This window comes from Mastomys coucha, unplaced genomic scaffold (genome assembly GCF_008632895.1).
Source record: "Mastomys coucha isolate ucsf_1 unplaced genomic scaffold, UCSF_Mcou_1 pScaffold5, whole genome shotgun sequence".
Lineage (NCBI taxonomy): Eukaryota > Metazoa > Chordata > Mammalia > Rodentia > Muridae > Mastomys > Mastomys coucha.
This window is the reverse complement of record NW_022196911.1, coordinates 1,133,880-1,159,929: the sequence shown is the minus strand read 5'-3', so window position 1 is coordinate 1,159,929 and position 26,050 is coordinate 1,133,880. Positions and strand designations below refer to the sequence as shown.

Here is a 26,050-nt window from a genome sequence, read left to right as displayed (position 1 = left end):
GGGAGCCGCAGCGCCGAGCTGCAGGCGGCGGCGGCGGCGACGGCGGCGGCAGAGCAGCAGGAGGCGGAGGCGGGCGGGCGGGGGGAGGGGAGCGGCTGGGGGGGGCGGAGGGGCTCTTGCCGCCACTGCTCTCTCGCCGCCTCTCCCCCCCGGCGGGAGCCGCTCTCAGCCTCTTTGCACTAGTCGCTCCGCTCTCTCGGTCATGTGACCTTAACGTAACCGGACAGGAAAAGCCCCGCCGCCGCCGCCCGCCGCCGCGCCGGAGACACCGACCGCGGCGGCAGCAGCAGCAGCAGCAAGCAGCAAGCGGCAGCAGCAACGCGGGGCAGAGACGGCGGCGGCGGGGACAGTTAGGCCAGGCCGCCCGGCTCTGCCTCCCCCCCCCTCTCACGCCCCGCCGAGGCCGCACCGGCGACAGGTAAGCAAGCGCGCACCGCCACCGCGTCCCGGGGCCCACGTGCCGCCCCCGGCCCGGGCTCCGGGAGGCAGGCAGCAGGGAGGGGCGGGAGCCCGCCGGAGCTCGCAAACGGTTCCGGCAGCGGCCGCGGCAACAAAGGCCGACGAATGACTCCCGTCCCCGGGCTTCCCGGCGAAGGCAGGAGGCGGGCCCGAGCGCGAGGGGCGCCGGGGCGGGGAGGGCCGGGGCGGGGGCGGCCCGCGGGGCGGGCGGTCGGGGGGGGTGCGGCGACTGCGCCTGGCGCCGGGAGCTCTGGCCGCCTGACAAAACCATCCCGGCAGCCAGGCGGCGGCGAGTCGCGGCCGCTCCATCCGGGGCTTCGCCGGAGGGGGAGGGGACGGAAGCCGAGAGGGCGGGCGCAAGGGGAGGGGGCGCTCCGCGTTCCGGTCCCAGTCGCCGGTCCCTGCTGCCCGCCGCGGCCAAGGGCGTCCGGAGCGGGCGGCTGCCGGGGGAGCGGTCCCGCGCCGGAGCCCCGCCAGGTGGGGCCCATCGGGTGCGTACTCCGCCGTCGCCTCCCGCCGCGGTCCGTCTCCGGCGCCTCGGCGGCCGGGCCGCGAGCTGCGGAAGTGGCTGGGAGGGGGAGGGGAGGGAGAAGGGAGGGGGAGGGGAGGGATCCGGTCGGACCGGAGCAGGCCCGGCCTCTCTGGCGCGTCTCCCAGCTGCAGCGGCTCCTACAGCTGCTGTCGCTACGGCTCCGGCTCCGCCTCCCGCTCGCGGGCGGGGGCGCGCACGCGCGCTTCCGGCCTCGGGTCTCGCGCTGTCTGCGGCTCTCGCGCGCGCTGCTCCCCCTCCCCCCTCCCTCCCCGCCCGCCCGCCCGCCCCTCCACCACGCCCCTGGCGCCGGGGCCGTGGCGCCGGCCGGGGCGGTGCGCGCGCGCGCGCGCGCCGCGGCGTAGGCGTCGGCATTGTGTGCGGCGCCGCGGGACTCGGGGCGCGCGCGGGGCATTAAGGGAGGGGCGAGCCGGCGAGCGGGCGAGCGGCGCGACCTGAGCGCGTCGCTCCCCCCCCTCCCCTCGGCCCCTGGGGCGGGACCGGGGCGCCGGTCCTCCGGCTCCGCCCCCTCCCTCGCGGGGCGGGGCCAAGGTCTCCTGGGCGGGTCTTGGCCGCGCCCTCCTCTGCCTGCGGGGCCGGGCTAGGAGCGTCAGAGCAGGCGAGCCTAACTGCTTTAGGCGGCTGCTGGCGGGATTAAGCACACAAGCTCCCAAACCGTTCGTTCGCAGATCAGAATGCATGGCATAGTGAATTAGAAGCTGTGGAGGGTGCAGGCTTTTTGTTGCTTTGGGGCGGTAGTGGATTATAAAGAGTCTCCCTGCAAGTTTGATCGCGCAGCCGAGCAGGAAGAGCGGAAATATTGTTGTGAGGACTTCCACCCAACTTCTCGAGCAACTTAATTATACTTGGGGGAGTCTCCTCTCTCCCAGTCTCTATTATTCTTTCCCACCATCATCATGCAATACTTTTAACCCACTTAGCGTGAGCGCTAAGATTCTATTCATTTTCAGAGTGTATTGTTTTAGTAAAATATGGCATAAAAGAGAGTGGATTTGGGGCTCGCATAAGGGATGGACTGAACATGTCTTGAGTAGTCTGTGTCCTTCGTGGTTGACACTGTCTGTATATACCCCGACCACCAGACCAAAGCACGTGTGCAACTAACATTTTACTCTAAGAGGCATGAAATTAGTACTGATACATTTTGCCAGTGTGTTAATCCTAGGCAGATCTCTGAGTTTGATGCCAGCTTGGTCTACAAACCTGGGACATTTTAATTCTCATTATTATGGTTTCTTACAAACAGAAAAAAAATCAAATTTGGGGATGGGGACATTCATAGTAACAGCTTTAGTTTGCTCAGGATATTTGAGACCTTGATAATTTTTAAGAATGCAAATTTATCCCTAGTTCTTTTAAGCATGACATTGTTTCTCATTTAGTAAACTTGGGATTCCATGTTCGTTTTTTTTTTTTCCTAGCTAAGGAACTGGCCTGTTGTTGAAATCATATATAAAGTGGAAAGTGTGACAGAAAGAAGCACTATTGGGTGGTAGAGACCTTTGTCCCCTTGTTCCTGCCTCCTTGCCCACTTTTAAGCTTCTGCTTCAAAGAATGTGTCTATAAATGGGTGCAAAACTCCCACCAAAATACTCCAGCAATGTTAATGTTAGACATGTCCGAATCACAGAATGAGAACTGGTTGAGTTTTTTATGTTAAATTACATAAATTGTACAGTGACCTCCAGATTTTTCATTTCCCGAGACCTTTGTGGGGGCTCGAATGCTCTTGACAGAATCATCTATTTGAATGCTTAGTCACCTGGGAGTGACACTATCTGAGAAAATTAGAAGGACTAAGTGTGGCCTCTGGAGTAAATCTGTCACCAGAGATGCACTTTCAGGTTCTTTTTTTTTTTTAAGAATTATTTGCTGTTGGGCAGTGGTGGCGCACGCCCTTAATCCCAGCGCTTGGGAGGCAGAGGTAGGTGGATTTCTGAGTTCCAGGACAGCCTGGTCTACAGAGTGAGTTCCAGGACAGCCAGGGCTATACAGAGAAACCTTGACTTGGGGGAAAAAATATTTATTTATTTTATGTATATGCGTACACTGTGGCTGTCTTCAGACACACCAGAAGAGGGCATCAGTTCCCATTACAGATGGTTGTGAGCCACAATGTGGTTGCTGCACATTGAACTCAGGATCTCTGGAAGAGCATTCAGTTCTTTTCACCACTGAGCCATCTCTCCAGCCCCAGCTTTGAGGTTTCAAAAGCTCATGGCAGGCCCAGGCTCTCTCTGCCTGCAGATCAGAATGTAATTCTTTGCTCCTCTAGTACCACATCTGCCTGCCTTAATGATAATGGACTAAACCTGAAACTGTAAGCAAGCCCACAATGAAATGCTTTCCTTTGTAAGAGTTGCCTTGGTCGCTGGGCGGTGGTGGCACACACCTTTAATCCCAGCACTTGAGAGGCAGAGGCAGGTGGATTTCTGAGTTTGAGGCCAGCTTGGTCTACAGAGTGAGTTCCAGGGCTACACAGAGAAACCCTGTCTTGAAAAACCAAAAAAAAAAAAAAAATTCTGCCATTAAATATTCTTAACAATCATTATAACTGGTTCTGGAAAATGTAGTTTTACTTTTGACCTGATCTCAGGATTCACTTAAGAAAACACTGTACATATACAAAGTCCATAAAGGAGACATTCTATAAACACCTTCTTCTTAAGAAATGCTCTTTCTTCCAAGTGTGATGTACACACCTTTCACCCCAGCCCCCACCAAGAGAAGGAGGTGGAGACAGCAGATCTCTGGGCTTGAGAGCAACCTGGTGAACACAGTGAACGCAGGATCAGCACGCGCTCCATAGAGACTCACTATTCTAATTTAGGAGAGACAAGTTACTTTTTTATTTTACCACGTACCTACATAAGTTCATGTGAGCCACATATACGCCAGTGCCTGCAGAGCCCAGGAAGAGGCATTAGATCCCCAGGAACTGGAGTTACAAATGGCTTTGAACTGCCCTGAGAGCCATACCCAGTTCCTCTGCAAGTGCTACATACAGAGCTCTACAGCAGCTCAGAGCCCCCACGCGGCTTTTCTTAAATAGCTTTTCTTTCTTTTCTTAAGTTATATTTTGTTGTGTTAAGTGGATGAGGGGAGTGTTTTTTGTTGTTGAGAAAGTGTCCAGTATCAAAATCAGGGCCTTGACCTCAGTTGAAGAATGGGGTGGGATAGGTAGGTGTTGGAGAACGACTAGTCCTCCTTTACCTTCCTAGTGCTGCTGGAATTACAGGCATGTACTACCTACACGAGGTTTATATGGGGATCAAGCCTAAAGCTTTATACATTCTAGGCAAGAACTCTGACAACTGAGGGCTAACCCAAGACTGCTTGAGGATTCCCCTTATACGTGTAAAGTGTGCAGGCTCATTGCTGGCTTTGTGACTAGCACTGGTAAAACTTTTAGAAACGTCCTGTAGAGCGAGGCCGGGCTGCACACAGACCAAACACCATATACCAAGACGGCAACAAGCTTGAGTCCTGACCCACTCGTGGCCCTTTTGAACCACTGCCATACAATGCCATGACTGCTCGCTCACAATTAAGGGCTCCAGCTCTTAAGTCAAGTAGTCTGGCTTCTCTGAAGACCCTCAGACTTCACGCCCCAGACCAGACTGGCCAGAACTCTGCATCCCTTCCATGTCATCCTAGAGAACCCAGAGTTCTTGCAAATGGAACATGTTCTTTCCCACCAAACTAAGATTTTGGCCTCATCTCCCACCTGAGACCTACCCAGCTTTTCCAGTAAAAAGCCTCTGGCCACTTTGACTTCTCCACCCTCGTCTCCCAGGCGTCTTTCTAATCTGTTCCCACCCTCCTCTTTGGGCACCCACCCTCAGCCTCTCTCTTGTCCAGACCCCCTTCCCATTGTTGCAAAGATAAGAGCTGAAATCCTTTACTACAACCTTACCCACTTGCAATCTTGTCTCTCTGCCTAGCATTCCTCTAGGCTCTTAGTAAACTCTAAAGCATTGGTCACAACCTAATGTGTAGGGAAACATCACCCCACATTTTTAAATTGAGAAAAGCTTCCAACCTAAAGCACACATTAAATTTGATGGGAATTTTTTATATTTAAAAAAAACAAGCTACACTTTTCTCCTAATTCACCAGGCTAGGTCAGAGCTGAAGGAACTGTGGCTGGAGCTGACCTCTTCCCTTCCCTCCTAGTTAGTAGTTTTAGTTTAGCAGATGGGAAACACCACGCTAGACAGCCTCCTAGGCACCTAGCAGTGGTAGACTCCGCTCTCAGCAAGCATCAGGATGGCTCAGGACCAGCAGAGCTTGAGGCAGGGTCTGCGGTGTGACCACATGAGCATGAGTGCACGCCAGTATGAACTGAGTGCACATGCGAGCAGACAGCTTCTCCGAAAGCAGTGTGAGCAAAGGTCCCAGGCTCTACGTCCACTGGCCCTCCTCACGTTGGTGACTAGAAATGAGGCAGCCCCGTGTGGAGCTTGTAGAATAAGAGCCATGGCGGGTGCCAGGCGATGGTGGCGCATGCCTTTAATCCCAGCACTTGGGAGGCAGAGGCAGGAGGATTTCTGAGTTCGAGGCCAGCCTGGTCTACAGAGTGAGTTCCAGGACAGCTGGGGCTACACAGAGAAACCCTGTCTCAAAAAAAAAAAAATCATGGCAGGGAGCCCCGAGTTCCCTTAAGAGCCCATAATGACCTCAGCACCAAAGACCTAGGGAAGGGCTCTTCCATCCCTCAGCAGCTCATCCACAAGTGTCTGAATGACCATCTTGTCTCACCAAGCAGCGGCCTAGGTGAAGACGAACGCTTCTTCTGTCTGATTGCTCCTTGATCACAAAATGTTCCTGACTCCGCATCCCAAATGTGAGGGTAACAGGTGTAAGAGACAGAATATTTTTTTAAAGACTTATTTATTTATTTTATGTAAGTACACTGTTTGCTGTCTTCAAACACTCCAGAAGAGGGCATCAGATCTCATTACAGATGATTGTGAGCCACCATGTAGTTGCTGGTATTTGAACTCAGGACCTTTAGAAGAGCAGTCAGTGTTTTGTTTTGTTTTAAGATTTATTTTATTTTATGTGTATGAGTACACTGTAGCTCTACAGATGGCCATGAGCCATCATATGTGTGGGAATTGAACTCAGGACCTCTGCCGGCCCCGCTCGCTCGGGCCCCGCTCAATCCAGCGTAATTCACTGTAGCTGTCTTTAGACACACCAGAAGAGGGCGTCAGATCTCATTACGGGTGGTTGTGAGCTACCATGTGGTTGCTGGGATCGAACTCAGGACCTTTGGAAGAGCAGTCAGTGCTCGTACCCGCTGAGCCATCTCACCAGGTCCCAGAATTTTTTTTTTTTTTAAAGATTTATGTATTGTAAGTATATGAGTACACTGTAGCTGTCTTCAGACACACCAGGAAAAGGCATTAGAGATGGTTGTGAGCCACCATGTGGATGCTGAGTATTGAACTCAGGACCTCTGGAAGAGCAGTCTTAACCACTGAGCCATCTCTCCAGCCCAAGACAGAATTTTTGATAGTGGTTGGATTTTAGAATAAGCTAGACACTTTATAAAGATCATCAAGCTGAAGACAGCCTTATATCTTATGTGACTGGCACATGCCAGTCAAAAAAAAAAATCACTGGGGGGGTGGGGGGGGCGCCGGGCGGTGGTGGTGCATGCCTTTAATCCCAGCACTTGGGAAGCAGAGGCAGGCGGATTTCTGAGTTCGAGGCTAGCCCGGTCTACAGAGTGAGTTCCAGGACAGTTGGGGCTACACAAAGAAACCCTGTCTCGAGAAACCAAAAAAGAGAGAGAGAGAGGGAGATGGGGAGGGAGAGGGAGAGAGACTGAGGGATAAGTAAGAGTTTTTCTCAAAAAAACAAACAAAATCCAAGGTGATGTGTTGGAGCGGCGGGTCGCTTCCGAACATACCACACTAGGCCCAAACAGTTCCACATGTAAGAGGTTTAATTGAGAGGGGGTGGGGGTAGTGGTGCAGAAAGAGAGGAGAGAGAGAGCTGGAGGAATGTATATATATATGGCCATACACACACACACACACACACACACATCTATATGGGTTGTGACGTAGCAGCCACAGGTAAAGGTGGGAGGTGAGCCCAATGGATTCTGGGAATATGGTGGCTGTTGCCCTGGCAATAGGTCTGTGGACCCGCCCATGTAATGCCACAGGCTTTGGATGTCCTGATGCTAACACAAGGAACCATGGTTGACCCTACCTTTTTTTTTTTTTTTTTTTTTTTTTTTTTTTTGGTTTTTCGAGACAGAGTCTGTGTAGCCCTGGCTGTCCTGGAACTCATTCTGTAGACCAGGCTGGCCTCGAACTCAGAAATCTGCCTGCCTCTACCTCCCAAGTGTGCCACCTCCGCCCAGCGACCTTACTTTTTAAACTTACTGGTTTGTGGCCTGAGCCAGCTGCCTAACTTCTCTTGCCATTTCCTTGATTTAAGGTGTTAGTAGCCATAGCTCCAATGCCTCATTAGTGTGAAACGAAATGGTAGAGTCTGAGGGGTGCGAGGGGTGCTAATAGGACAACAGCCGCCCAATATCACAGACAAAGGAGAAATGGCTCGTCTAACTTTGGGTTCTTTTAGATGTTTTTCTGAGTTCGTCAATCTTTTTTGACCTTATAACTGTCAGTATTGTGTGTGCTAATTCACCCAAGTGCGTAGAGAATGAGGAATGGCAGAAGTATACTCAGGGCCATTTCAGAAATCATAGGAAGTCCTGTCATAATCTCTCAGGGTAAACTTATGGTTTGGGGGGGTGTTTTGTTTTTTAATGAAACTTAAGTCAGCCACTCAGACAGCAGAGTGGTATTGTTTTGTTTTTACAATCTTGCATTCTAAGGTGTACTGACAGTCTAGAGATGCAGTGGCCTGTTCCTTAGATGCTGAGGCAATGTGGCAGGAAACATCGAATCACGGTTCCTGATTAAACCGCAGGTTTCTGTAAAGAGCAGATGCTGCATTTTCTATTATGGAGTGGCCACCCCTGAGCCGAGGCACTTTAGGCCTTACCTTTGCTGCATGAAGCACTCCTGCAGTAAATCCCAACCCCGGCTGCAGTGAAGCACTGGCATGCAACATTTCAGATCTACCACACAGCTGAGGTCACACAATTGGCTGCTGCGTTGAAAAACGCTCTGCCTTTGGCAGTTTTTCATGTCCTTCACATTCAGTTAGGAGACACTGTATGGGCCGGGCTGTACCACATGCCCACTAAAATATTGACATTGACACTTGGCATCTGTGGACATCTCTGTCACCACAGGTGTCCTCGTTCCTTTTGTAGCACTACCCTCCTGCTTCCCCTCTCTATGGCAAGTCTGTTCTCCATTTCTCTAAATTCTGTGGCTATTCTATCAAAGAAAGCATTAGTGAGTTTTGTGCTTTGCTGTGTTTCTGTGAGCATAAATCACTCTTCTAGGTCTGCAATGGTTGGTTTATTTTGGTTTGGTTTTGTTCCGGAAACAGAGTATCAATGTAGCCCAGGCTGGCCTTACACTGCCAGTCCTCAGCCTTCTGAATGCTGGGATGAGTGTGTTGGCCACCAAGGCCAGCTGGGATTCATCTTTTCCAATGACTAAGTGGCTCATTCCACAGCCCAACTAGCCAGCAACTCAAGGACAGCTGGGTTGTTTCTGGTAAAATCACCACAGACATCAGTGTACAGGTTTGTGTAAAATTACATTTTTGTTTCTTGGAATAAACATATCAGAGTAGCCATTGAGCTGTATGTAGTCCCCAGGCCATGTGTGCCATCTCATGCTGCCAGCAGCAGCAGGAGCCAGTTCCCCTGTGTCTTCAACAGCATGTGAGCCAGTGAGATGTGGCCCTGCAGACTGACACTGTTTCTGTCTCCCTGGGGGCTGGCAGCACTGAGCACTGTCTAGCCTCGTATCCCTTCTTTCCCATTTGGTGACCTCTTCAAGCCCATCCTGCTTGCTTCCTAATTTGTTTTGTATATTGAGTTTCAGAATATTTTCTTTACTTTCTGAGTACTGACCCTCAGAGGAGTTGTGAAGTCCTTAGCAGAACACTTCCCAGAGCCAACACTTGTAATTTTACCTCTTCCCCCTTCTGTAGATCCCTAAGATTTTTTTTTTCTAAAATCCTTTTGTTGTGTGCCTTATGGCTTAAGGCCATGAATCATTTTTTTAGTGTGTTTGTGTGAAAGTGGGAGACTTACTCAAGGGTCTGTCTTTCTCCCTTGCCTTTGGAGGTTCAGCTGGTCCAGCACTGTCCATGGGAATTATGTATGCTGCCCTGTCAAACCTCCATCCTGCATCCTTCTGTGGGCCAGCCCCATCTCAGGTTCTATTGAAGTCACAGTCCGTCTCTTCCTGGAGTTCTGTGCTGCTGACACATCTTGGGTTGAGTGAAGAGGCCTGATTTCCCCACCTGTTGGTTCTTATCTGAAGACACTCTTCTTCCTTTATTTGCCTCTCCACATGTTTTCGAACAATCTTGTCTGTCTACAGAAAGAAATCTTATGGAAAATTTGAGATTTAGCACTTTGTATTTTTCCACATAGAATTCCTACACATCTTGGTATGTTACCTGTGTATTCCATTATTTGGATTGTGGTGGTGTTGTTTCTCATTTCCATGTTCAGTGCTAGTGTATGAAATCATGATTCGGTTTGGGGGTTTTATTTCTGATGCATTTTACACCTTACCAACCAGACTCATTTACTAGTTATTGGAGGCTTTGGTATAAACTCCTCAGGTTCTGTACATTATAGGTTTGCTTCTTCTCTTTCTGGGTGCAGACTTTGATTTCTATCTTTTCTACCTGACACGTTGGGTGTTGCTGGAGGGGACTGTGCACTCTAAGCCTGGCTCTGACTCTTGGAGAAATGTATGCCATCCCTGCAGTGGGCTTTCCTGGTGTGCTGAAGGAGGGACTCCCTCCTTGAGCCCGGCAGGTTCCGGCAGCTTCTCACCGTAAACAGCTCAGTCCTCAGGACTTTGGTAGGGTGACTGAATAATGTAAAGAGCAGAATCTGAAGTAGGCGCATTCAGATTTAAATTTGGATGCCTTTGCCTTCTCTAAGGCCTGGGGTGGCTTACTTACAAGTCTCAAAATCCATTTCCTCTTCCACAAAAGGGAGGCGCAGCTCCATTGCTAATGGATATGCAAGCCTCTGTGGGGCTGCCTGTAGAGGAGGAGGAGTCCCGGGGAAGGACTGGGCACGTTCTCCAGAATCATTAGTATTTATCTGCCTTGGGGATCCTTTAAGGACTGATCCTTAAGGTACTCTTGCCTGGGTTTGTTTCCAGCCTTAGCAGTTTCCTCCTCCTGAGTTGCCCTAGATGACATCATCTGAAAATAGGTCCTGTTCCTGAGACTGTTGAGCAAATGGAATGAATTGATGTATGTTCCATGTTTAACGAGGCCTGACATGTTAGCCTTAGTGACACGTTAGCTGTGAACATTACTGTAACGTTAGGACACATTCTTATTTGTGGAACACCTTTCTTAAAAAAAAAAATTGTTTACTTTGCAGATTTTTTAAAAAATGGATTTGACCAACCATGGACTTATTCTACTGCAGCAGTTAAACGCTCAGCGAGAGTTTGGTTTCCTGTGTGACTGCACGGTTGCAATCGGCGATGTGTACTTCAAGGCACACAAATCAGTTCTCGCTTCATTCTCCAATTACTTTAAGATGTTGTTTGTCCATCAGACCAGGTAACTAAAGTGCTTGATAATACTCTAAGGGCTGTAGCCCTCCTGATGCTGGGCCCCTTTCCCCACTCTTTGCCTTCATTCAGATCATGGGTCTCTCTGCCTCTCCCAGGACCTAGGCACCCACCCTACTCCCTTGTCACCCCAACTGTCCCCTGCCTTTCTTGGTTACTAATACTTTCATTAGCACTTGAGAATCACCTTCCTTAACCTGTCCCACGCAGCCCCTCGCCCTCTAAACTGCCTTCCTGCCTGAGTCTCACCCATGATTGGCCAAGACAGCCAGGAGACCTCAGTGGGCCCTGGCAGTGAGCCCTCCTGCTCCTCCAGGCCCAATCCCCTGGCTCCCCTTTGCTTAGTTTCAAATGAGGAGCGGGAGGGCACAAACTTTCTGTTTTTTCTTTTCTAATGCAAAATTTCTGTCTTTGCTGATCTTTTTTTATTTCTCCTAAATATTTTAGGGAAAAGAATCTCTCCTCTCCCTTATCCCCTTCCTCCCACCTCATCCTCACCCCTCAACCCAACCCCTGCCCAGTCTGGGCAGAAGACAGCCCTTGACCTGGCCAGCTGGGTATAGGGCCCAGTTCTTTCTTCTTGAACCTTCTTTAAAAGGCACCTGCACCTCTAAGGGCTCTGCTCATCCCACACTCTTCATGTCCACTGCACTGTGGTTTCCTCTCTCTACTGCAGTCATGTTCCAAAGGACAGCTCTCCACCAGAACACTGCTGTCCTGTAGGCCGTCAGCCTGTCCTCCTCAGCCCTCAAGGTGACCAGATGGCCTTTGTTCTTCCAGGGGTATGGGGCACCAGCCTGGGGCCTCCTGAGCCCCTGCTGTCTTTGCACATTGTCTGTGGCAGGCAGGTCATCTTCTCTCTTTCCTTGGCTGGTAGAAGCTTGTTAGTTTCAGCTCTAGCCTCCATCTTTCTAGCTACAGAAACCCACCCTGGCTGCCTGTTGGTCATTTAGAGCTGACTACCCTCACTCTATTTTTCTCATTGGGCTTGAATAAAACTGAACTACAAGGCTCTCTCCAAAAAGACTCCTGGCTTGCCCGTTTTCATCTTGGAGTAACCTGGGCTTCAGATCTATTTCAGATCCTATCTCACCAATCCTAGACCATAGCTCTTCAGCACATGTCCCATTGCCCTGTCCTTGCTTGCTCCCTCCATGGCCCACATCACTGTCAGATTAGTGTCCCTAAAGACGACTTTGTCCACAACTTCCCACAGAGGCGCACTACCCGCTCCCTGCCCACTCCCTCATTGCCCTTATCCTAGTCAAGTGGGCAAAATCATCAAGGATGACTATTGTGCCTCCTCAGGAGCTCTGCGTTCACTCCAAATTACTCTCTGTGCACTTGTACGCAGGAGTACCTCTGCACACTTGTAAATCGCCATCTGTAGACTCGCCTCCTTCCTACTGACAGTGGCAAAGCAGTGAGGCTTACAGATCCACTACACCACCACCACCAAGGATGGCTGAGGCATCAAGTAGCCACTTGGTAAACATCAGTAGGAGCCAGAAGGCCAGGAGCAGGGGCCTTAGCAGTGAACACTGGGAATGATTCCTCTGAGCAGGTCATGGGAAGTGTATTCCTGTGATCTTAGCACTTGGGAGTCTGAGGCAGGAACGTTGTCAGTTACAGACTAGCAAGATGCTATCTCAAAACAAATTTATATATATACTCACCATCCTTTAACATCCTTATGCTAAAGATGTTATTCGCAGCATCTAATCTCAACATAGTGAACTAATTGATATTGAAAAAGAAATGCCTTTAATTTGCATATGTAAAAGACAATGTAATGGGTTTTTAATTAGATGCAAAAAACATCCCTTATTTTAAGTATAGGGCAGTGAACAAATATCTTTCTAACAAAGGGATGTGTCTTTGTAGCTGAGAACACCCACCTGGTGACCATCCTTGTCCACATCTGTGTGCAGAATTCAGGTTTGCTGTCATAACAAAGCAGAGAGCAGCATGCTTTTGAGCAGCTCCTCCTGCCTCCTGGCAGAGGCGCTGGCCTGATCTACCTCTAGGCAAAGATGGAACCATTCCTGTCCTTTAGTCACCACTAGGTGTCTCTAGCTTTTCTCTGTAGAATAAACACTGAAAAATAAAACTTAAGGTAAGACTAACATGCTGAGTGTAGTGGCCTGTGCCTTTCTTTAATCTAGCTATCCAGAGGCAGCAGCAAGTGGAGCACTGTGAGTTCAAGACTGGCCTGCTCTACCTATTGAGACCCTGTCTCCATTTAAAAAAAAATGTTTAGTATCATTTAAAACTCTCATTCTAGAATTCTAGTGAAGGAGAAACTGACGGTGGAATTACTATTTGTGGGTGTGCTAACACTCCCTTTGCCCTTCTGCCTGACAGATGTGAGCACCTCAGAGCTTAGGTGGGACTGCTTGTGTATACTGTAGAGGAGAAGTGACAGTTGGGCCCTAAGATGTTGAGTGGATAGGAAGGAAGAGCAGTCCAAACAGCCCCCAGTAGTCGCTGAAATGGCACAGAAGAAACTACGGATATGTGTCCGCACATGTGCTGGCTGGGCTACCCCGAGGACTCCTGGCTTCCTGCCAGTGGTATCCTGCCAGTGCTGCCAAGCCCAAGAGCCCAGCACTCACTCCTTGTAGGCCTGGCTGCAGTGTATGTGGTGTTGGCTTCCCAGTTCTGTCCTTGCATCATCAGGAACTGTACACACTTGTTTAAATTGTAGAGGCTTACTGTCAGTAACAACTTCCAAGCAATCAACAGATTGGGCCATTCAACCACAGTGAGCAACTGCAAAGCCCCGTGGAAAGGGGCTCAGCTGGGCAGGACCAGAAATGCTGGAACAAAGTCCCGGCTGTACTTTCCCCCTTGAGGACCACGTCCATCTCCTAGAAAAATAAGCATCTCTGGGGGCCTCGGTCTCTGAGTTCCTGAGCCTCTGCCTGATGATGCCAGTGGTGCCAGGCACCTTTAGTTCTAGCACTGGGAAGCAGGAGCTGGGTCTCTGTGAGTTCCAGGCCACACTGAGAAACCTTGTCTCAGATAGCTCGAGAGCGAAAAGATGAAGTGAAGATATGAACTAATAATCTTTGTCCTTTCTTTCTCTCTTTCCTTCTCTCTCTCTCTCTCTCTTCCTCTCTCTCTCTCTCTCTCTCTCTCTCTCTCTCTCTCTCTCTCTCTCTCTCTCTCTCTCTCTCTCTCTCTCTCTCTTTAAGAAACAGCATTAGGTTTGCATTCCCATACCCTGGTGCTGGGTGCTGGGTTTTATGCTTGACTCTGGTATTTTGTAGTTAAGTGTATGGAATCTTAAGTCTTCATGAAACATACACGGTGATACCCATCCAGGGATAGAGATGTCCCGTCGGAAGTCTAGAAGGCAATCTTAAAATCACGTTAGGCTTTTTTCTGTTTTTCTTTTTTCTTTTCCTTTGTCTTGCACTGTGGCTAGGTTGGCCTTGAAGTTCAGACAATCCTCCTGCCTCATCCCTCTGTGTGCTGAGATTATATATCATGCCTAGCTCATCTATTTTTATTTTAGTAAAATAAAATGTTAAATTTAGAAGATGGGGTATGATGTTAATATTTTAGCATGGTGAGAGATAATTGATTTAAACAGTGAACATAATAGCTAAACCTGCCAAAAATATCTTTAATGCCAAGAAGTTATATAATGAAAATTATTATAAGTTCTAAGGACATTCAAGGAAACTGTTTCTGAAATGCATAGAATATATGTACTTCATGGATGATCTCGTATGCCTCCTCCACTTCAGAGATATGTATCTCATTGGCCTCTGGAGATGTGAGAAGTTCTCTCAGTAGTGATGGTCTGAGGAGGGTCCCCACTTCTTCCTTCACTCTAAGCTCCGAAGTATCCTTTAGGGGACGCTGCTTCTGAAGTGACATCAGTCTAAAAGGTAGACAGCCCAGCTGGGCCACCTTGTCTGCAGGCACTTTACTGCTTATCAGAGGGGACTGATCAGACACAGCATGTGTCCCACAGCTGCTCTGGGGGACCTTCACATGACTTTGGAATTAAGCAGTCCTAGCCCTACCACTCACCAACCCTGAGGTGCACACCATGGGCCTCACCACCTGTAAAGCAAGGATTACCAGCAGTTGCTAGAAAGGCTGTAAAGCCCACAGCAGGATGGTGAGGCCCCACGCTGCTCTCCAGGGCCACCTTGCAGCCCCGGGAAAGTGGCTGGGATGGTCTCCTAACTCAGAGAGGCCCTACTCATACGCGCTGTTGTGCTACCAACCCTCCTGTGTCACTTTACAGCTTTAAAGGCTCTCTAATCAGATAAATTCTTTTACTTACCTTATTGTCCTGCTGAGCTCTGAATTGGGTGTGTGACTAGACTCGGTCAGTGCAGTCATTTGTTTGCAAGCGTCTAAGCTATTCTTCGGGCTTTGTTTCCAGTTCAGTCAGAGGCTGGTGTTTCCTCACGGCTCTCTCCTTTCTTTCAGTGAATGTGTCCGCCTGAAGCCCACTGACATACAGCCTGACATATTCAGCTATCTGCTCCACCTGATGTACACCGGGAAGATGGCCCCACAGCTCATCGACCCTGTGAGGCTAGAGCAAGGGATCAAATTCCTGCATGCATACCCCCTCATCCAGGAAGCCAGCCTTGCCAGCCAAGGCACATTTTCCCATCCTGAGCAGGTCTTCCCACTGGCCTCATCCTTGTATGGCATTCAGATTGCAGACCACCAACTGAGACAAGCCACCAAGATGAATTTAGGGCCTGAGAAACTTGGGCGGGAGCCTAGGCCACAGGCATCCAGGATGAACCAGGAGCCTGTGCCAGAAACCTCGCAGCTATCCCAGCTGACTTCAAACCTGGCCCAGGTGAATCGGACAAATATGACCCCCGCTGACCCCCTACAGACCTCGCTGTCACCTGAACTTGTCTCCACACCTGTTCCTCCCCCTCCTCCCGGGGAGGAGACCAACCTAGAGGCCTCTTCCTCTGACGAGCAGCCATCATCCCTTACTATCGCCCACGTGAAACCAAGCATCATGAAGAGGAATGGAAGCTTCCCCAAGTACTATGCCTGCCATCTGTGTGGCCGTCGCTTCACGCTGCGAAGCAGCCTGCGGGAGCACCTGCAGATCCACACCGGGGTGCCCTTCACTGCAGGCCCGCCGGGGGAAGGCCGTGGGCCCCTGTCGCTCTGCAGCAATGCAGCCGACCTGGGCAAGGATGCTCTGGAAGTACCGGAGGCGGGGATGATCAGCGACAGCGAGCTGCAGCACATCTCCGACTCCCCCATCATCGATGGGCAGCAACAGTCGGAGACACCACCACCCTCAGACATTGCGGATATCGACAACCTGGAGCAGGCAGACCAAGAGAGGGAAGTGAAGAGGCGCAAGTACGAATGCACGATCTGCGGCCGCAAGTTCATCCAGAAAAGCCACTGGCGCGAGCACATGTACATTCACACGGGCAAACCCTTCAAGTGCAGCACCTGTGACAAGAGCTTCTGCAGGGCCAACCAGGCTGCACGCCACGTGTGCCTCAACCAGAGCATCGATACCTACACCATGGTGGACAAGCAGACGCTGGAACTCTGCACGTTTGAGGAAGGCAGTCAGATGGACAATATGCTGGTGCAGGCCAACAAGCCCTACAAGTGCAACCTGTGCGACAAGACGTTTTCCACACCCAATGAGGTGGTCAAACACTCCTGCCAGAGCCAGAACTCAGACGTGTTTGCCCTGGACGAGGGGCGGTCAGTCCTGCTGGGCAGTGGGGACTCAGAAGTAACTGAACCTGACCACACCGTGTTAGCGTCCATCAAAAAGGAACAGGAAACTGTGTTACTAGACTGAATGTTACTTGTCTTTTTAAAAACTGTCATTTTTACAAAGAATCTTCTCCCCTATTTGGGACAGTTTCTCCATGGCATGATACAAACGGGCCCCGCCTCTTTCCCGCCCCTTCTCCCAGCCCCATCTCTGTAAGGCTTTGTGCATTATAAACCTGGACTATATTTACTTTTAATTCAGGGGATATTGGAAGGATAATGGTCAGTAGTACTTATAAAGAAATAGGTTTTGAGGAGTTTTAGGTTATTTTTAAAAACCTACTTGGAATTAATTAAGAGTATATAATAAAACAACTAGAATATAATCTGGTAAGCTAAAATTATGACTGTCCCTGGGTAATAAGTCTTCCTTCTCAAAGAAACAAAGTCAGAAAATACAGCATGCTTCTTAGAGATAAAGCTGGGCTCTGCTATGCAAATCTAGAAGGTGTGGGGAAACTTTAAACCCGAGAGAATGTTTTTAATATTTGTCCTCTAGGTGTCTGATTTCAGAATGTATCCTTTGAGATTATGTCCAGTTAAGGAAAATCACTAGTTAAGAGAACGACTTTAACAAATGCAAAAGAGTAATAATGTGATGGCAATCTTCATTTTTGGATAAAACCTGACAGGCTATGAATTTGTATGCAAGCGAATGGCTATGGATACTTGCTCCAGGCTGGGAGATTGGTGCACATGCTTACCCCATGGCTGGCCCCTTTCCAAGAAGAACAAGAAGATGCTGTGTTTTGGTTCCTGACACACTTGTTTTAAAATCACATTTGAAAACCCAATTCTGTAGAATGTCTTTCTGAACAGCAACGGCCAATGGTGAGCTTGTGTCTGAACTAGCCAAGTGCCTGTAAAATCAGTTGTGCGCACTGCAGTTACGTACCACACAAGGCAAGTTGTGAGCTGAAAGTGAAACTTTAATGAGGGTGAAAGCTGATGCTGCCTGGCACAGTGGTGCCCACCTATTACCCCAGCACTAGGAGTGGGTACCAGGGGGATGGGAGTGGAGGATTGCTAGTTTGAGGCCAGCCTGGGCTACACAGAGAAACCTTGACCAAAAAATTTAAAAATTGCAATCCCATAGTTCACTGGTAACATCTACTAAAGCATCAAAAATAACATCAGGACACAAAATCTTTTTGGAGGAAAACCACAATTGATTTTGTTGTATATCCTCCAGTTTTTGTCAACACCTAAAAATTTCCCCACTGGCCTAACAGCGTGAAAAGTTGCCCATTAATCTTCCCTTAGGCCAATAAGAAAGTGGTCTCACAGGATGCAACAGGAGCCAGAAGTGAGGACTAAGGGGCAGGATGAGGGTAGTGCATAGCTATACCCTACATGTATGTTAGAAACTGAATATCCCACCATCCTCTTATATGTATAGTTGAGTTCTCAGATTTATAAGTTTTTTCTTTTCTTTTTTTGTTTTGTTTTGTTTTTTGTTTTTGTTTTTGTTTTGTTTTGTTTTTTGAGACAGGGTTCCTCTGTGTAGCCCTGGCTGTCTGGAACTCACTCTGTAGACCAGGCTGGCCTCCAACTCAGAAATCCGCCTGCCTCTGCCTCTCAAGTGCCGGGATTAAAGGTGTGCGCCACCGCTGCCCGGCAGATTTGTAAGTTTTTGTACATCCTTTCATTAAATAAACATTTAATTAAATGGGCATGTGATTGTTTTCTTGCTTATCTGTCTACCTAAAGAACACAGGAATATGGAAGCCCTGCATTAAGAGTCATTCTAGCTGGATGTATACCTGTCAGATAGACCTCGGGCAGTTTCCCCACACAGTGCTGTTGTTCCTGCGGATAAAGAAAACATTATAGAAGCTGGAAAGATGGCTGAGAGACCTCTTCCAGAGGTCCTGAGTTCAATTCCCAGCAACCACATGGTGGTTCATAACCATCTGTAATAGAATCTGATGTCCTCTTCTGGTGTGTCTGAAGACAGCTACAGTGTACTCACAATAAGTAAATCAATCAATCTTTTGAGGGGAGGGGGTTATAATCGCATTGGGTCATGAAGTTGTGAGACTCCAGAATTCCAGATTCCAGAAGACGTCAGAACAGACTGACAGGACAGTGTGGATCATCAGAGCAACTGTCTTTACACAGGGCGCTGCCAAAGAATAACACAAGGCGTAATATGAAGCTAGATTATTAACCGTGGAGAGGTCCGTTTCATCCTCTTTATATTCAAATGCTTACGTAGACACACACTCTGGGAAGCTGTGCTAGTTTGTGCTCTGGGTTGCTTACACCCTTTTACTTACCTACCCAGTACCTGGCTCCTCCACGCTCCTTGTCACATAGCTTATCCTAAACTAAACTGCTTTGTGTCCAACTTTGCACTGCCCTCCCCCAAAGGAATATAAAAGACCTTTTCTTTGACCTCTCTCTCTCTTTCTCTTTTTTGTTTGTTTGTTTGTTTGTTTTTCAAGATAGGGTTTCTCTGTGTAGCCTTGGCTGTCCTGGAACTCACTCTGTAGACCAGGCTGGCCTCTCTTTGGCATTTCTCTAAAGCAGTGGTCCTCAACTTTCCCAAGGCTGTGACCGAACCTTTAATATAGTCCTTGTGGTGCCTCCCACTGTAAAATTATGTTCATTGCTGGTTCATAACTGTAATTGTACTACTGTTATGAATCATAAGGTAAATGCTTTTGGAGACAGGTTTGTCAAAGGGATCGTGGCCCACAGGTTGAGAACTGCTCTAAGAGGCTCCTCTTCAACTCCTCTCCCCATTACCCTGCCTGTGACAGCTCTCTTAATCTTTTTTTCTTTTTTTTAAAGATTTACTTATTGGTTTATTTATTTTATGTTAGTACACTGTAGCTGTCTTCAGACGCTCCAGAAGAGGGCATTGGATCCCATTACAGATGGTTGTGAGCCACCATGTGGTTGCGGGGAATTGAACTCAGGACCTCTGGAAGAGCAGTCAGTGCTCTTAACCACTGAGCCACCTCTCCAGCCCCATCTTAGTCTTTTAAGCCATCTCTCTTAATGAAGCATCTCTCTGGGCTTTGCACTGGATCCTTCCTGTCCCTTTAAGGGAACATCCATGTTGTTTCTGATATAATGGACTGTCCCTTTAAAAAATCTATTTATTTAATAGATATGAATTAAATATCATTTAATTCTGCATGTACACCTGTGTGTCAGAATCTCCTTTCAGATGTTGGGCTACCATGTGGTTGCCAGGAATTGAACCCAGGACCTCTGGACGAGCAACCAGTGCTCTTAACTGCTGAGCCATCTTTCCATCTCCTAGACTGTCTCTCTCTCTCTCTCTCTCTCTCTCTCTCTCTCTCTCTCTCTCTCTCTCTCTCTCTCTCTCTCTCTCTCTCTCTCTCTCTCTCTCTCTCTCTCTCTCTTTTGTTTGTTTGTTTGTTTTTTGAGACAGGGTTTCTCTGTATAGCCCTGGCTGTCCTGGAACTCACTCTGTAGACCAGGCTGGCTTCGAACTCAGAAATCCGCCTGCCTCTGCCTCCCAAGTGCTGGGATTAAAGGCATGGGCCATCACTGCCCAGCTCTGGGCTGCCTTTCTAAAAAATCTTACATAGTCTGAATCCTGAAACACAAAATGTCCCAGGATTTTGACTTTTGCCTTTGGAATTATATATCTGTAACACACACACACACACACACACACAGGGACAAAAGGTAGGAATACCAATGCTACAACACTGGACGCCCCCCTCCCCACAGCCCAAATGTAGCTGACAAGGGATCCACAGGAAACACTTTCCATGCCACAGAACTCTCTAGAAGGCTTGAGCAGAAAGACTGTTGGCCCTACTCCTGAAAGGATATGGGTCACTCTATGCAGGGTGGAACCCTTAAATTCCTTTTGTTGTTTCTTTTGTTGTTGTTGATGGTGGGGTGGGGGTAATTCTCACTTAACTCAGGCAGGCCTCAAACTCTGTAAGTAGCTCAGTATGACCTTGAACTCCTGATTCCTCTATCCTACCCCTGCTGAGTGCTGGAATTTCAGGCACATGCCACCGCATCTGGCTTATGATGGTGCTTGAGATAGAACCCAGATACTAGGCAAAGGTCCTACTAGCTGAATGACACCCCAACCCGGAGCCAAATCATGGCTCAGACATTCCCAGATGGTACTGTGCTGGTAGCCATACTATGAGCAGCACAGGATTCCTGGTCATCTTTGTTGTAGAATAACAGTCTTTTCTTCTCTTCCTTGAAGTTCTCAGAATTTTAGGAGTTTGAAGGCTCTGGGGCTCGTTCAAAACTTTCTGTTCTCAGTCTAGATGCGCTTTTAATCTTTGAGCACTTAATAAGAATTGTAGTCCAAGAGGTGAGGATGGTGGCACATGCCAGCACTTGGAAAGCAGAGGCAGGAGGATGACCAGGAGTTACAGGCCAGTCAGAACTACTAGTAAAACTGTCAGGAAACAGAAACAAAGAAAAGCCGGACGGACACCTTGGAGGATGGGGTAGGAGAATCACTAGGTATTCCAACTAACCCTGGGCTGCAGAGTGAGTTCAAGGTTAGCCTGGGGTAAACTGAGACCTTGCTTAAGGACAGGGCGATGGGGTAGGAGGAAGAAGAGAAAAAGCAAAGTAACAGATCACTAAATTTTCCAAGGGGTAGCCTGGTCTTACCCTTCCCAAGAAGGTAAGGTGGGGAAGATGCATTAGCATGAGAGCCAGGTGTGGTGGCACAGCACTCCCAAGAACCAGCCTGGTATACACAGCAAGCCCTGTCTAAAAGCAGGCAAAGCATGGCACCAGAGGCTCTGCCCGAAGCTCAGGTCTCCCCACCATCACTGGGGCGGAAGGCTTCCCACTCCTTCATCCTTTACCATCTTTCTATAAATATTTAAAAGAGTGGATTAAAAATGTTTCTCTCAGGCTGGTGAGATGGCTCAGCGGGAAAGAGCACCGACTGCTCTTCGGAAGGTCATGAGTTCAAATCCCAGCAACCACATGGTGGCTCACAACCACCCGTAATGAGATCTGATGCCCTCTTCTGGTGTGTCTGAAGACAGCTACAGTGTACTTACATATAATAAATAAATAAATCTTTTAAAAAAAAGAAAAAAAATGTTTCTCTTTTCAGTTACACACAGAGATACCCACAACAGACAAAGGTCTGGGGACAGCCAGACAGCCAGACAGTGGCTGAGAGTGCCAAAGCCATGAATATCGGTAGGGAAACTGATCAGAGGACCCTGCAAGTTCAGCAGTCTCCTACCCACATGAGCCTCCTGGTGAAAACAAACAAACAAAACCAAACAAACAAACCAAAAGAGAGAGAAAAAATCAGGATAAGGAAGAAAAAAAAATCAGGTGCTACGGAGAGGGTTTAACCTCTGAGAGGACAGTGTTTGAAAATAAAGCATGCCAGGCTTTGGTGGCACACACCTTTAATTCCAGCACTTAGGAGGCAGAGGCACACAGATCTCTGAGTTCAAGGCCTGCCTGGTCTACAGAGTGAGTTCCAGGACAGCCAGGGCTACACAGAGAAACCCTGTCTCGAAACATGCCCCCCCCCAAAAAAGAAAGAAAATGAAGCATACCAAATAACCATAAGGAAGATCAAAGCCATTATTCCAAAACTATCAAACTACTCAGAAAGGTAACAGTACTTCATGTGTCCTCCCTCACACAAGGCTTCTGGTGTTTTTCTTATTTTTATAACAAAGTACTGTGAGCTGGGCGGTGGTGGTGCAGGCCTTTAATCCCAGCACTTAGGAGGCAGAGGCAGGCAGATTTCTGAGTTTGAGGCCAGCTGGTCTACAGAGTGAGTTCCAGGACAGCCAGAGCTATACAGAGAAACCCTGTCTCAAAAAACCAAAACCAAAACCAAAAAAAACAACAACAACAAAAATACTGTGATATATTAGTACATTCAGTCTTTACATTCCATCTCTGTGTGTGTGTATGTGTGTGTGTGTGTGTGTGTGTGTGTGTGTGTATGGGGGGTGGGGGAGAGGAGAAAGGAGAAAGGGGAAGAGGGGGGAGAGAGAGAGAGAGAGAGAATGCACACATGTGTGTGGTACCTGTAGAGGCCAGAGAAAGACATTCTGTCCCTTGGAGCATGAGTTATAGGTGGTTATAAATTCTCTCTTCCTCCTCCCACATGGGTGCTGGGAACTTGACTCAAGTCCAGTTAACTGAAAGAAAAGAATTCTGTGGAGCTATCTCTCCAATCCCTCTTTGCAAAACAATACCAGTAAGTTCTAAGTACGGCTTGTCTTGTCTCAGTTGGGTGGTATATTCCTGTGTGGCAACCAGACCCTCCATATTAGGGCATAGAGATCTTGACTTTGAGGCCAGATATTATTTGACACTATTCCTGGGGAAATGTAAATATCTACTCAGCCTAGATAGGTAAAGCAACAACAGATCAAATTAGGGTTACTTACAAGAGTGAGGGGTTATTTACAGGAGAAGAAAGGTCTCAAAGACAACTCTATCACTGAAGCTTTCCCTTAGCATGAGTAAACCCTGAAACTCCGTGCATGAACTACAGGCAGCCCCACAGGTCCCAGAGTGTCTCTTCTAGGTAGCTTAGTTATTCTGGGCCTCTTCTAGGAAGTTTGGGTGCTTTGAGAGTCACCCAGCAGTTGTTAGTGGTTAAATAATAAGCTTGGAGAGGGAGGGGCCTATTGAGTGTGGTCAGTTTCAGGGACATCCTGAAACTCCTGAGTTGTTTACTTCCTGGGCTTCCAGGGTAGACTGCCTCTTCTGAGGAAATTGCTACACAAAATCAGCTACAATTTCACAAGGGGGCAAAGGAAGGGATGGAGAAAGAATGAGAAGGGAGGGGGCAGGATAGCACCAAGCCAAAGTTTCTATGATAAGCTTAAAGAAATTTTGTAAGGAACCAGGTGTATGGTGGTCCACACCTCTGAATCTCAGCTGCTCAAATAAAAAAGCCATAAAATGAGCTGGTATTATAGTTACCATTTCAGTGGTACAGTATTTGTATAGCATGTACAAGACCTTGAATTTCACTAATCCCTTACCTTTCCCTTCAAAAGCTGCAGAAATTTTTGTAAGCTATCATTTTCTCCAATAACAGAACTCTTGGTATTCCTCTATTCCAAATTCTCTTCTGTTTATGAGACCTATATATTCTGCTGCTGGCTTCTACATTTGTTTTACTCTTGGACATTGTAAAGATGAATACTGGCAGTTTAAGTGGATTTGGAACTACGTAGGAGACACAACCTTGGGTTTGTATTTGAGGGAGTTTCCAGGCTTGCTGGAAAATGGATGACCAACCCTGAGTGTTGGTCATCTCATTGATTGGGATTGCAGCCTGAATAAAGAAAGAGAAGCTAGCTAAGCACTAGTTAGCTTCCGATGCCCACAGTATAACCAGCTGCCAACTGCTGACTTCTTATGGCCACAGAGTAACTAGCCGTCCCACCACACCCCCAGGACAGACCACATTCTTTTTTCTCTCTGGTTTTTCCGAGACAGGGTTTCTCTGTGTAGCCCTGGCTATCCTGGAACTCTGTAGACCAGGCTGGCCTAGAGAACTCAGAAATCTGCCTGCCTCTGCCTCCCAAGTGCTGGGACTAAAGGCGTGTGCCACGACTGCCAGGCTAGACCACAATTCTTTGATTAGAAGTTGAAAACAATCCTTCCTCCCTTAATTTTCTTGGTGTCATATATCTGCTCACAGTCATGGGACAACTAATTCAGAAAATCTCATGGGCATCTCACATTGGGTCTTTCCCAAATCACTGCTTCCACAATGCCTCTGTGTCCAGGTTAATGTAGAGCTTAATTCTAATGTAGAACTTAATTCTTTGCCCTCTCAGTTCCCATAACACAATCAGTACTTAGTTGGTTCTCTAAAACAATAAAATTATGTGTATGTGTTTATATGTCTATGTGCATAAGCACATATGTGCACAAGTACCTGTGGATGGCAGGAGGTGGTATTAGATACCTTAAAGTTGGAGTTACAGATGGTTGTCACCCAATGTGGGCAATGAAAACTGGAGGGCAGAAAGTGCTTTTAACTGCTGAGCCATCTCTCCATCTCCTGATTCTTCTTTTGATATATTTTTAGTGGTTTTTATATATATAGGTGTTCACCTATATGTCTATGTGTGCACCATTTGCATGCCATGCCCAGAGTCTAGAAAAGAACATTTGATCTTTTGCAACTGTTTTTATTATGAGTACACTGTAGCTGTCTTCAGAGGGCATCAGATTTCATTACGGGTGGTTGTGAGCCATCATGTGGTTGCTGGGATTTGAACTCACAACCTTTGGAAGAATAGTCAGTCGGTGCTCTTACCTGCTGAGCCATCTCACCAGCCCTGGAGTTTTTTTTTTTTTTTTTAAAGATTTATTTATTTATGCATATGAGTACACTGTAGCTGTACAGATGACTGTGAGCCATCATGTGGTTGCTGGGAATTGAACTCGCTCAGGCCCCACTCGTTCTGTAATTCACTATAGCTGTCTTCAGACACACCAGAAGAGGGCGTCAGATCTCATTACAGGTGGTGTGTGGTTGCTGGGATTGGAACTCATGACCTTCTGAAGAGTAGTCAGTGCTCTTACCCGCTGAGCCATCTCCCTAGCCCCCAACAACTGGAGTTTTGAGTGATTGTGAAGGTGCTATAGGTAGGTGCTGGGAACCAAACCCAAGTAATCTGAGAGAACAGGAAGTGCTCTTAACCGCTGATCCATCTCTCCAGTCCCAGAAGAGATCTTAGAGTCATTTTTCTTCTGAAGTGTGGCCACTGATATTGTTCAAGTTTCAGCGGACAGTCCCACACCCATACACACTGGCAGTACTAACTGCAATTAATAAGTTACAAAAAGGGCAGAGTAGAACAGAGCAGAGGAGAAAGGGAAGGGTAGATAATAATGTTGGGAGAGGGATGTATTGATTGTAGATGGTGGGTAGGCATAATTAAAATACATGGATGAATTTCCAGGATCCCAGATGAGGCTCAAGAGGTGAAATGCCCTCATTAGACTGGCTGTGTATCCCAGCCTGTCCTACAAGTATAATTCCTGCCCCTGCTTCCCAAAAGCTAGGACCAGAGGCATACCCCATGGGACCCTTTCTTGGGGAATTGAAGAAAGAGGTTCTAAGTTGTTAGGTTCTAGTTATTAGGTTATTAGCTGGTGTCTCACTTTTCTATTACTGTGAAGAGACACCAAGGGCAAGGCAACTTATAGATTTATTGGTGCTTAAGTTTCACAGGGTGAATCCATGACCATCAAGGTGGGGAGCATGGCAGCAGACAGGCAGGCATGGCTCTGGAGCCGTACCTGAGGGCTTACATCTTGAGACACAACCACAAGGTGGAGAGCTAACTGGGACTGTGGCACGCATTCCTGAAAACCAGAAGTCCACCCGCTCAGTGACACACCTCCTTATCCTTCCCCAACAGTTCCTCCAACTAGGGACCAAGCATTCAAATCTATGAGCCACTTGCCGGGCAGTGGTGGCACACGCCTTTAATCCCTGTACTTGGGAGGCAGAGGCAGGTGGATTTCTGAGTTCGAGGCCAGCCTGGTC

General features: G+C 48.2%; 1 protein-coding gene across 3 annotated transcripts; it reads left to right on the top strand.

Moving 5' to 3' along the window:
• The first annotated feature begins 290 nt into the window (after positions 1-290).
• Positions 291-18,197, top strand: Zbtb2 (zinc finger and BTB domain containing 2). 3 transcript variants are annotated; one of them, XM_031352702.1, is made up of 3 exons: positions 291-418; positions 10,530-10,714; positions 15,178-18,197. In XM_031352702.1, the coding sequence occupies exons 2-3, from the start codon at positions 10,542-10,544 to the stop codon at positions 16,547-16,549; spliced, it is 1,545 nt and encodes a 514-aa protein (XP_031208562.1). In that variant the 5' UTR covers positions 291-418; positions 10,530-10,541; the 3' UTR covers positions 16,550-18,197. The 3 variants fall into 3 exon arrangements, with proteins under 3 accessions (XP_031208562.1, XP_031208564.1, XP_031208563.1); XM_031352704.1 differs by lacking the exon at positions 291-418 and adding an exon at positions 818-936; XM_031352703.1 differs by lacking the exon at positions 291-418 and adding an exon at positions 826-950.
• Positions 18,198-26,050: the final 7,853 nt, after the last annotated feature.